Source organism: Sorex araneus, chromosome 6 (genome assembly GCF_027595985.1).
Source record: "Sorex araneus isolate mSorAra2 chromosome 6, mSorAra2.pri, whole genome shotgun sequence".
Classification (NCBI taxonomy): Eukaryota; Metazoa; Chordata; class Mammalia; order Eulipotyphla; family Soricidae; genus Sorex; species Sorex araneus.
The window spans coordinates 87,350,076-87,362,745 of NC_073307.1; the positions used below are offsets into that span (position 1 = coordinate 87,350,076).

The following is a 12,670-nucleotide window of genomic DNA, read 5'->3' on the forward strand; positions in this document are numbered from 1 at the left end:
CACGTTGTCTCAACCCCTTCATCAATCAGGGGATCTGGGGCAGGAAGCCAGGCGGGTATTAAGCCCAGCGTGAGAATGGCAAAGGAAGTCCCTAAGCCAGGCAGAATCCCCGGGCCATTAGGTGGCCCTCCCCACAGTTCTCTGTCTCCAGAGAGGCCCGGCAGACTGCAGCCACCTCTTCCTGTCGGGATAGCGTCCTCCTTGCTGTGTGTGGGCCTCCGGGTGTCCTCTCTGCCTCTAAGGACCATGCAAGTCTCCTGAAACTCTTTGTGGCAGGCTTCCATGGCTGTCCTTCAGTCACGACTTGGCATTTGCCTTATTCATAACAAGATTTCCTCTCGTCCTTTGGTGAGCAGAGAAACCACGGGTGCTCACCCTAACCTGTATGGGATGTTGCGGAGATGTATCCCACCCATCACGGGCTCAGCAAATGGGTGCTAGGCTTTACCACGAGGCAGGCGAGGGGCAGGAGCTGAAAGGAGCTGAGGAACAGCAGAGCTGGCCTCTGGAGCTCTGCAGGGTGCCAGAAGCACGCCCCGTCCCTTCGCTGTGCACGTTTTCCAATCTCACCACTCCTCTGCTAGCAGTCACCAGGGTGTCACGAGCAGAAGTGATGGGTGACATTTGCAGACCTCAGCTGGCCTTTCCTGCCCCAGGGGTTCTCACAACTGCCATCAATTTGGGACTGTGAGCACAGACCCTGCCCTGTTATACCAGACACACAGCGTGAGTGAGGGCAAACCACCTGGTGCTATGCCAATTGGCCTTAGGCGAGATTGACGGGTGATAGAGCATAGACTGACCTCTTCCAATATTGAAAACACACACAGCAGCGTTGGCAGCTATATGAGATGGAGCATAATAAATATCCTACGCACGGATAGGCACACGTCTGCCGATCCCTCACCCCTATAGTTTTTTCGGCTCCCTCCTCCTGGAATCTCTTCCAAGATCCACATCCTGTCATTCAGGCTCAGCCACGATGTTCCAACTTTCCCAGAGGTCCCTTCTAACCACCTGATTCAAAGTGGACACCACTGAATCTCTCTCTCTCTCTCTCTCTCTCTCTCTCTCTCTCTCTCTCTCTCTCTCTCTCTCTCTCTCTCTCTCTCTCTCTCATCACCCTGGTCTGTTTCCTCCCCAACAACCAAATGAGTTGTTGATGTTTACTCTCCATCTTTCACTTATTACAGTAAGTACAGTGACAGCCAGGGGGGACCTTGTCCTTCTTATTTATAGCTCTGCTCCTGGCATGTACCTAGCATAAAGGAAGCATTCAATCAACGCCAAAGGAGCAGAGTGAATGATCTGTGGGAGGAAACCCATCAAAGGCCAAGGGTGCAGAAAAGAATTCTTGGAAATAGAGGTAGGGCAGGAGAGGTCTTTTTTTCACAGAAGGGGAAGGGGCAGACTTGGGGGACACACCCAGTGGTGCTGAGGGCTTACTCCTGGCTCTGTGCTCAGAGGTCACTCCTAAAGGGGCTTGGAAGACCATAAGCATTGATTAAACTAGGGTTGCCATGTGTAAGGCAAGCAGCTTACCTCTCTCCAACTGAAAAGGACCTTGGAAGAAAGGCTAAGTGTTTCTTAGCCCTTTTCCAACCATGGCCCCCTTTCAGTCTTATTCCCCTTCTGAGATCTCCATGTCCTACCTGTTGGCCCTCTTGTCTTGTCCTGTGGTCCATCATATACGTGATGGCAACCCTTAATTCCCTTGGGATACCCTGGAATATCTATAAGGTCCTGGTTTAGGGATACTGCTTTGAAGGGTGGATTACTGCAGGTCATCCCAGCACGAAGGGAAGGAAGGAGGATCACACAGGGTAACTGGGGGTGATGGTGCATTTGGGGGGGCCAGCTAGGATGGAGGGGAAGAACAGGGTTGAGAGCGTCCAATGCTGACTTATATCTAACCTCCAAAGAAAGTTTTGTGTGAGGAATGAATGGGAGGGATCCCCTCCAACCCACCCCTTGAGAAAGGCAGATGGGGCTAGGATTTCCAGGACAGAGCTATATGGAAAGAGGCTGAAGAAAGACTAGGGTAGACCAGGCTAGGGGACATAAGCCCAGGTCAGGAAGGAGGAAGAGGTTGAAGACTGTACCAAGAGATCTTCCAAAGAAGTTTACTCTTTGCTCAATGACACACAGCTGTGATAGACGGAGAAAGGAGCCAAGTCTCGAACTCAAAAGTTCTTTCCATCAGACTTCGAGACAGGAATTCTATCCACTCTCCAAGGGCACCTTTCTAAGCCCTCTAGGAACATCCAGGCTAAGAGAGAAGAGGAACAACAGCCCCTGACAATCCCACATGGAGGTTCTGGGTGGGTTCTAAGCGAAGGACCCCCATTCATCACTTTGAGACAGAAAGAAATTCTTACAGCCCTACAGCAGAAAAGCTCTCTGCGCGGCAAGAAGAAGCATTGGGTTGAACCTCACGAAACTGAAAACAGAACTCTTCCCCTGATGACCCCATAGTGAAGAGGAAAGTTATTTTTGTAATTAAAAAATGCTCTTAAGTGTCATGACCAAAGAACAAAATGTTTTTGCTAGAATTTCATCTCTTTTTGAGAGGGTTGTTTTTTTTTAATGGACTGGAGCGATAGCACAGCGGGTAGGGCATTTGCCTTGCACACAGATGACTCGGGTTCGATTCCTCCGTCTCTCTCGGAGAGCCCGGCAAGCTACCGAGAGTATCCCACCCACACGGCAGAGCCTGGCAAGCTACCCGTGGCATATTCAATATGCCAAAAACAGTAACAACAAGTCTCACAATGGAGACTTTACTGGTGCCCGCTCCAGCAAATCGATGAACAATGGGACGACAGTGCTACAGTGCTACAATGGAGTGATGACTTCTGGTTTAAGATCCCCAAGGAGCCTTAGCTTGGGCGAAGGGTGTTGTGCTGTCAGAAACAGTGGTAGTGGCATCCCCACATGGGCCCTGCTAGTGCAGACAGAAATGCACTCAACCACTGGGCACATGAAACTACTGGGCACATGAAAGATAGCCACGAAGCATGTGCCAACAAGGTTTGGGTGGTTCGCCACGCCTCCACCTGTCTGTCTTTCCCGCCATTGGGAATCTTGTGAGGGAAACAGAATGAGGAGGCACAGATGGACAGTCAGAGTACGTGCCCACATCCTCACTGGTTTCCTGGTCTTCGAGCCTCTGTTTACACGCTCCTCACCTGGCCACCTTTACAGGAGCTCTTTCTGCCCCTCTTCTTGGCGTCACCCAATCTCCCTGCCCAAACACTTGTGCTGATGACTCACATTGTGCTTCAAAAGATTCAGGTGCTGTTGGGGTGGGAGCTATTGACGAGCTGGGAGACATCTCCCTCTCCTGACACTTCATCAGGCAGATGACACATGAGTAGCTGCAGCACCCTGCCTTATCTCCCTTGCCTCACTTCTCCTTTTGGGTGAGAGAGTGGGAGAGAACTTATTTCACAGTCAGCCCGGAAGGAGCCACTGGTATTTTCCCGGGTTGCCAGGTCCCTCTGCCCTTCCTTTGGGAGACAAAAAGGGCCTGAAAGAAGTAGATGTTTTCTCTGATCCCTAGGTCCACCCCAGTATCCTACAACTTGTGGGGTTCTCCTGTCCACAGTTGCGTATTCTCAGGAAGGCCCACCCAAATACCCAATGTTTCACATTCAAGTTACTTTTTCCAGATGAGCCCCTTCCACTTTCTGGAAATATTTCAGCTTTGGTCTCTATCTGCCTTTGCTTGAGTTTCCAGATGGTTGAATAAGCAAGACATGCAGTCAGGGACTTTATAGTTGGATACACTCTTTTCTTTTTTGTTCCTTTTTGGGGTCACATCCAGTGATGCTCAGGGGTTTCTCCTGGCTCTTCCCTCAGGAATTATTCCTGGTAGTGTTCAGAGGACCATGTAGGATGCTGGGAATCGAACCCGGGTCGGCCACATGCAAGGCAAACGCTCTACCCACTGTGCTATTACTCCAGCTCATGGATACACTCTTGAGCCCGGTCAACACTTGCCCATTATTTGGGAAAACCAGCAGAATCTATGCACTGCTGGATGGTTGAGACTTTCCACTGAAACTTTCACATACGTGTGAGCCTAGGTTACTCCCGATTGTGTCCTGGACATGCCAGGAGTCCGGTAATAACATTTCCAGACCTTACTGGTGTCCTGTACATGCTCTCTGCCTTCCATTTTCCAAGCATGGTCCTCTGTTTCCCTGGCAGTTAGAGCCACCAAACCTATACCCCCTTTCCTGACCATTGGGGATCTTGTCCCCATCTTCAGGGCCACTTGTCTCAATCCTTCACTTGTGGTAGCAACTGTTTTCTCTTCCTGCTCATTTCTTCCCTGGTCCCGGGCCTATCTCTATTCTTTATCTCTGAGATATCTCTAGAGATGCTTAGCCCATCCCATTCCACAAACTTCTCCTAGAACCCCTCAGAGAGCCAGATGTGTCTCCTCAGCACTGACAAAGAATCCCGTCACCACAAAGTACCCTGCATACAAATTTCCCACTTATTTTTTCCAAGAAAAGGACACACAAGTAGGAGCAGGTCTAAAGAAAGCAGAACCAGATGAAAGGTCACTGTGTCCACACACACTGAAACTGACGGAGGGACGGAGAGAGCACGGGGCTTAAAGCACTCATCTTGCTTACAAACAATTCCAGTGCAGTCCTTTGACTCAAGTCGGATGGTCAGCCCTACATATGCTTCCCAGAGTACTACCAGAAGTGATCCCTGAGCACAGAGCCAGGAGTAGTCCCTGAGCACCCCTAAGTATGACTCAACCTTCACTATCCCCCCGAAAAATGAACCAAAAAAGGGAAATGCTCAGTGTAAGAAGACGGACTGCGTGAGAAGAATTAGTGGAGCTTTTCAGAGATCTCTGGTGCTAGAGAGATTCTCTTTGGGTGTGAGGTTATCAGGCAAGAGTCTAGCGTGTAGTGGGTAAGAGCATGAAAGTCATCTTACCACGCACTCAATCCTGGCCCTGCATATATGGTTCCCGGAGCACCACTGCAAGTGATCCCTTAGCACAGAGCCAGGAGAAGCCCCATGAGCACTGCCAGGTATGGTCCCAACCCCCTGCTGTCCCCAGAAGAAAGAAAGGAAGGGAAACTCCCAGCGTCAGCAGAGGCTACACCGAAAGGTGCTACATCAGTGGATTCAGAGAGCCTTCCGGGGGCTTCTAATGCTTCAGGGAACCCCCCTGGACATGGGTCTTATCCAGGCAAGAGTTTGTTTTTAATCGGCCAGTGCATGAAAGACATCACATGATGCATCCTCCGGCTCTGAGGCCTGACAGACTGACTCCCAAGGACAGAGGCCCGGGTGCACAGAGGCCACCCAGGGAAGCGATGAGGAGGGAAGGGTCAGACTCCCAGCCCACCCCTGTCTAATCTGCCGCCGAGGCCTGCGAGCAGTGCTCCAGCCCCAGCAGGCTGTAGCTCAAATGACACGACAGGATCCCCAGCCCACTGCATTTTTCTCACTGCGCCGGGCTTGGGAAGTCTGCCCAGCCTCTTTGAAGTTTGCTCAGTGCAGGGGAATGTGTGGATTTTCTGGGGCCTCTGACAATATGGGGGGAGATAAGACCCTCTTGGGCTCAAGTATCATGAGGCTTTCTGTGCGTTGCAAATGTTGCTGGGAAAAGGAGGAGGAGAGGGAAAGCACGTTTCTCCACTGGGGACCACAGGGCTGTCTCGGTGCCTCTGGGATCCATCAAGTGGACACAGGTGAAAAATCCCATTTATGGGATACAATGACCTGAGACTAGAGGGTCTATTGGTAGGACAAAGGATCAGAGGAAGGAAATATGGTCAGAAGGGAGCCACAGTTGGAAAAAAATATGGAGAGACACTGGGCTAGTTTGTAAGGAGAGCAGGGAAGAAATCAACTGTGCAGAAGACTAGCCCTGAGTGACAGTCTTAAAGGAAGGGGATGAGGCTGGTGGGCTCTCGATTGCACAACCCCCCCTCTTTCTTCATTCTCTGAGTACCGTGATCTGCACCCAGCATTTGTTCCTGTCCCTCTGTTCATTGCGGGTCATGCCCACCAAAAATCTTATGCTGATACAGAATGAACCACAGCCAAGGGGGCAGCAGGCCCATGACCCGGGTGGGGGTCTATGAACACAGTACCGATTTTAGTGAGCCACTTGGCCACCATGCCGTAGATCTCGTCCAGGATGAGGATGACCACCAAGTTGATGATGACTGCCGTTGCCGTCACTGTCACCCGGACATTGGAGCGAGTCGCCTTGTTGAGGGACAGAGCTGCTTTTGTGGTGATCCGGTACACAATGACCCCAAAGACGATGGAGAAGGTGAGGGCGATCTGGTCGAGAAAAGTGAGGAGAGTCACCCATTAGCACCCAGGATTTACTCCACCAATATCTGCTCCACTGGGGGGGAGGGGGTATGTACCTGGACTCTACCTTGGGGGTTAGAAGGGAAACAAACAGACCCACTAAATGCCTCTGCAAATTCACAACGTGGAGCGTTTTCTAAGGAAAAATGTCCTCCATGTTTCCCAGAAGGGCTGGAGCGATAGCACAGCGGTTGGGCATTCACCTTTCACTCGGCCGACCCGAGTTCCATTCCTCCGCCCCTCTCGGAGAGCCCGGCAAGCTACCGAGAGTATGGAGCCCGCGCAGCAGAGCCTGGCAAGCTCCCCGTGTGTATTGGATATGCCCAAAACAGTAACAATAAGTTTCTCAATGAGAGACGTTACTGGTGCCCGCTCGAACAAATGTTTCCCAGAATCTAAATGGTCTAGAATGTGCGCACAAACACGGGAGGGAGACGTGAGACAATGCACGCGATGGGCCACCCACTGTGGACATAGGAGGAACTACAAAGCCACAATCAGAAAAACATGAGCTTCGTGGTGAGCGGGACAGAGCACAGGGAAGAATAGAAGAGTTGGTGGAGCGAGAGGGACCGAGAGTGGGCCCCCAGCGAAAAGAAGGAGGGGGAGTGCCGAGAGCAAGTCGGGCTGAAACAGGAGGAGTTGGATGCGGTGGGCTCAGGAGAGTTGCCCAGAGGCAGAAACCACGGAGAGAAACCAGGAAGTGAGGTGTTTCCACCCCCGACCCTCAGGGCGAACCAGACCTTGCCATAAGCTCCTCTAGCAGGCAAGGCTGCAGTTTCTCCCTGGGTCTACGTTTTTCTAGCCGCTGTATTCAAAAGGAAAGTTTACCAGCCACTTGGCCTTGAAGCCCTCTCCTTGCCCCCTCCCCAATTTTCTCTCTCTAAAACATAAGAGGACTGGAGTGATATCACAGCAGGTAGGTGTTTGCCTTGCACGCAGCTGACCCAGGTTCGATTCCTCCGTCCCTCTCAGAGAGCCCAGCAAGCTACTGAGAGGATCCTGCCCGCATGGCAGAGCCTGGCAAGCTACCCGTTTGATATGCCACAATATGCCAAAAAACAGTAACAAGTCTCACAATGGAGACGTTACTGGGGCCCGCTCATGCAAATCGATGAACAACGGGATGACAGTGACAGTGGCAGTGAAAAACCTAAGAATGATCAGGTACTTGCTTAGAACCTCTTGGCCTAATAATAATCCCTTCTTCTTCCCGCCCACCATCCTCTCCTCTCTCATTTCCACCAAGGAAAGATGCAAGTGCAAAAAAAAAAAAAAACAAAAACAATAGTGCCTGCCTCGATCATCATCATTGTATGACTGAAACTCAAACATGAAAGCTTTGTATCTCATAGTGATTAGATTAAAAATAAGGGGGCGGGGGCGGGGGGGTGGAGTCAGTGAGCCTCTCCAAGGGGCCAAGGCAGGCCAGAGAGTTGTAAGGAGCAAAATCTTCTCAGAGTAAAATGCTAACTGCCTCCTGCCAAGGGAAGTCTTTCTTAGAATGGTGTCTTCCAGGGGAGGAATATTTCCCTGGGGGGCCAGGAAAGAGACACTGATTTGTAGAGGGCTAAAGGGAAAACACGGGCAGATAGAAAGAACTCCTCTGGAAACACAGCATTCTGCACCTCCCCCCTTCCCAACACACACACACACACACACACACACACACACACACACACACAAACACACACACACACAGTGGAAGGGAGCAGAGGGGCAAGCCGGCTGGCTCAGACAGCATGAATGACCTATCGACCTTCTGGTGGGCTGCAAGAGGGGAATGAGTTGCAGATGTGTCTTCAGACTTCAGGGCATGCCCGGGGGTGCTGCATTCTGGGGGCTGCCAGTGGTAGCACCCCTCCCCCTTGGTTGTCTTACAAGTAGTAGTATTTGCCCTGTGGGCCATGGTATGAAAAAGGAGATGAGGTAAGGAATACAAGAAAAGGGTTGTGTGTGTGGGGGGGGGCACGCCTGTGTGTCAGTTAGATGGGAAAAACACTGGAGGCCCCTCTTTGAACGCAGGTGGTGGGGGGGGAGCAGCAGGAACTTCAGCCTTTTCAGGACTAGGGAGGTAGACGGGGCCATGAGGCTGGAGAGTCGGGACATGACATCACCACTCGCCAACAATGGAGACATTTTCACTTCCTGTTCCTCAGGGATTGTCTCTGCCAGACATTAGGGCCTGGAAAACGTGGTGTGAGATTCTTTCCCCCCCAAAATCACTTTTGCAGTGGAGACCAGGAATTGACGTATTGATGAGGCAGGGAGAGATTGGGGCATGGAGAGAGAGGGAGAGAGAGAGAGAGAGGGAGGGAGAGAGAGAGGGAGGGAGAGAGAGGGAGGGAGGGAGAGAGGGAGGGAGGAGCAAGAGAAGACGGAGGAGCAAGAGAGAGAGAGGGAGAGAGAGAGGGATAGAGAGAGGAGCAAGAGAAGACAGAGGAGTAAGAGAGAGAGGGAGAGAGGGAGGAGAGAGAGAGGGAGGGAGAGAGGGAGGGAGGAGAGAGAGGGAGGGACGGAGGGAGGGAGGAGAGAGAGGGAGGGACGGAGGGAGGGAGGGAGGAGAGAGAGAGGGAGAAAGAAGAGAGAGGGAGGGAGGAGAAAGGGAGGGAGGGAGGGAGGAGAGAGAGAGGGAGGGAGGGAGGAGAGAGAGAGGGAGGGAGGAGAGAGAGAGGGAGGGAGGAAGGGAGGGAGGGAGGGAGGGAGGGAGGGAGGAGAGAGAGAGGGAGAAAGAAGAGAGAGGGAGGGAGGAGAGAGGGAGGGAGGAGAGAGAGGGAGGGAGGAGAGAGGGAGGGAGGAGAGAGAGGGAGGGAGGGAGGGAGGGAGGGAGGAGAGAGAGCATTTGTTGCATGTGCAGGTGGGAGAGGGGATACTGGAAATCAAACAATAATGGCAAAGCATCCTTTTCTTGAGGATAGTGGGGGTAGGGTGGAAGGAGTGGAGATATGGGCTTCTATTCCCTTCCAAGAGGCCAACTGTGAGGTTGGAGAGGGAAGAGCACGCGTGTTTGAGGGTCAGAGTGTGCTCCAAGAACCAGCTGTGTCATCTGGGAGAGTGACAAACACACAGAACCCTCAGCCCAACTCTATCCCACCCGACAAAGACGCCACACTCCGCATATTTCGTCACTGAGCTGCATTCAGAGAAGCGCTTACTGTTTGAGTTCTGGCTCCTGCCCTCTCTTCTGAAGGTTCCCGTCTCCCACCTGCTCCTCCCCAGGCCTCTGCTGCTGTTCTTTGCTCCCTTGACTTCTCTGGTCCTCACCATCCGAGTTTGCTGCTTTTCCTTATTTTGCCCCCAAAATAAGGAAAATCATTTTGATTAAATTTAAATTAAAATTAAATTATGACCTGAGCACGATCCAGATGGGTCGTGCTCAAGCCATACCATGCCCCTGAGCCATCTCCTAGACCATGGGCAGGTGAAAAAAAAAATGGAGGGATGTGCTTGAGGTCATAGACCTACATTCTGTTCTCCTGAATCCTGAATCCTGGGGACAATCGAAGAGTGTCAGCCTTTGGGGTTCATTCCCGTCCAGCCTGTGACCTGCCTAAGGAGGTCTAAGAAGCAGCCATGGTGTCGTTCAGGGTCTAAAGGGCTGAGGGCAGGTCAGAGATGGTCATGGTGGATTCTCGTCAATAACAGTGACTCCATCTGAGCCCTCTGCATGCCTTTGTCCAATGGTCATATTTAGTAGTACTTATCTGCTTTTTCTTTAAAAATAAAAAACTATACAAGGTATGTCTTTGGTAGATGCTCTGTAGAGATGAGTCAGGATTTAATGCCAGGTTTCCTGGCTCCAAAATCAGGTCAATCCTGTCACGAGAACTCAGGTCTTCTGGAGCTAAATCAAGTACTTACTTTCACTACTTGAGTCACATGCTAATTTTTCTTTCCTTTTGGGGGGGTGGAGTGGGGCAATCACACTTGGCGATGCACAGGGGTTACTCCTGGTTCATGCATTCAGGAATTACTCCTCGCGGTGTAATTGGGGACCGTATGGGATGCTGGGAATCGAACCTGGGTCGGCCACGTGCAAGGCAAAAGCCCTACCTGCTGTGCTATCACTCCAGCCTACTAATTTTATTTCTTAAATGCAACAATGACTTTCTGACCATGGCTATGAGTTAGCACCACGCTGGGAATCTTCCATGATCATGATCAGTCTCCCCGAACAAAAGCAGAAGTGGGGGCTGGTCTTGTATTACTTTCAAGGCCTCCTGCCTTGTCGTGGAGCTGCCTTGCCTGTGTAAGCTGTTTGGCAAAGACATGCTGGTCTTCAGCTCTAGGCAATCAATCTCCCTGGCACTTAGTCACAATATCATGGTTCCTGTTGCTTTGGTTTTTTTTTTTATCCCACTGCATTACTTCTGGACACGAACCAAGTGGACTCCGAGACAGGCTACAGGACCCAGAATCCTACCTGACACTCTGAGAAAGACCAGAAGGAGAGTGGGCCTGGCCTCTGCCCTTCATGACTCGCCTCCAGAAGGGAATTTAGAAAACCATGGCACAAACAGACAAGGACAAGGACAAACCTGGGAATCGTTGGACAGAGTCCCGGCCTCCAGCACCAATGCTTTTGGCAAACATGGTAGAGAGAATGGGGGGATTTGTCTGGGGAAATGCTGCAGACAACTTTCCTATGGAAAAGACGTGGAGGGAAGAAGGCGGAGGAGCAAGCAGAAACGCACAGGGCAGAAGCTACCTCTGCAGAGCTAAGGGCAGAGTGCCCAGCTTGGAGCAGACAGGACACAGCGTCAAAGCTCAGGGCAAAAGCATCCAGGTTCTACTATTAACCTGAAGGGCTGTCTCTGGTATCTGCATGACCGATTTATTTTCTTAGTCATTCATAAAAATAAAATCCTGAGCACCTACGGCAGAAGTCTCCATTCTAGATGTCAGGGATACAGCAGCAAAAAAAACCAGGAATGTCTGCGCGTGGAGCTGAAAGATGGATAACAATAACTAACAAGGAGATAAAACAGATAGGATGCCTTGGCTGATAACCATCCCAGAGATGAACAACAAACAAACAGCAGAGGGAAAGGGGACACGGCAAAATGGGCAGCAGGGGAGCAGATAGGGGAAGGCCTAAGTGACAAGGTGACTTTTTGGCAAGGACCCACAGAAGGGAGTTTCAGACCGTCAGATGAGGCAGAATGAGCAAAAGGAAGCGCACGGTTGGAGCTGGATGGGGAAGAGGAGATGGAACCCTGGGGAACAGGATGTGCACTCTCACTCTTTGAGGAATGGGGTGGGGTGGCAGGAGGGACACTGGGAACATTGGTGGTGGAGAACGGGCACTGGTGGAGGGATGGGCACTTGATCATTGTATGACTGAAACTCAATCACGAGAGTGTGTACGTCTGTAATTGTATCTCACGGTGTTTCATTAAAAATCTTTTTTTAAAAAATCCAATTAAATTGTAGTGTTTATTTTTTATTTTTTTATTTCATTTTATTTTTTTTTTGGTTTTTGGATCACACCCGGCGATGCACAGGGGGTTACTCCTGGCTCTTCACTCAGGAATTACCCCTGGCGGTGCTCAGGGGACCATATGGGATGCTGGGATTAGAACCCGGGTTGGCCTCGTGCAAGGCAAACGCCCTACTCGCTGTGCTATTGCTCCAGCCCCAAATTGTAGTGTTTAAATTAAAAAAAAAAAAAAAAAGGAAGGAAACTTGAGCTCAACTCCGGGACTGGAAAAGAAGAGAAAATTCTTCTTGGTCCATGTTGCTGCTGTCGCAGGAGGCTAGACGAACCCTCTATGAGCCCTCGCTTTGCTCTCATGACTCCGTGACTGCTACTCCCCCAACTGATCTGACAGACTGGGGCCCCTCTACCCCTTCTAGTGGCGACGATCCTGGCATCTTCTGCCAACATTTAGTCCACGAGGCAGAGATGATATTTGCTGTGTTTGGTCTGTGGGTGTAGGTGCCTTTGGTTTATAGCCTAATTTTCCAGTTAAAAACCAAAACTCTGGGGCTGGAGTGATAGCACAGTGGGTAGGGTTTGCCTTGCATGCGGCTGACCCGGGTTCAATTCCCAGTATCCCATATGATCCCCTGAGCACTGCCAGGGGAAATTCTTAAGTACAAAGCCAGGAGTAACCCGTGCATCACCAGGTGTTACCGAAAACTCTTAATAACTTTGCCCTAATTCTTTTATTTCAGGACCTGTACTTTGTTCTAAGAGAATGTCATGTTTTTCTTTAAAAGAATGTGGTGTTTTTGTTTTTTTAAATAAAAATTGGAACCAGAGCAATAGTACACAGGTAGGGCATTTGCCTTCCATTCAGCTGACGGA

General features: G+C 50.8%; 1 protein-coding gene across 1 annotated transcript in view; it reads right to left on the reverse strand.

Annotated features, from left to right (window-relative positions):
• Nucleotides 1-12,670, reverse strand: part of ANO2 (anoctamin 2) — a 373,823-nt gene that overhangs the window by 68,319 nt on the left and 292,834 nt on the right. Inside the window, exon 16 of the mRNA XM_055142616.1 lies at nt 6,132-6,327. Coding sequence (XP_054998591.1) covers nt 6,132-6,327 — 196 coding nt within the window. The remainder of the gene's footprint in view (nt 1-6,131; nt 6,328-12,670) is intronic.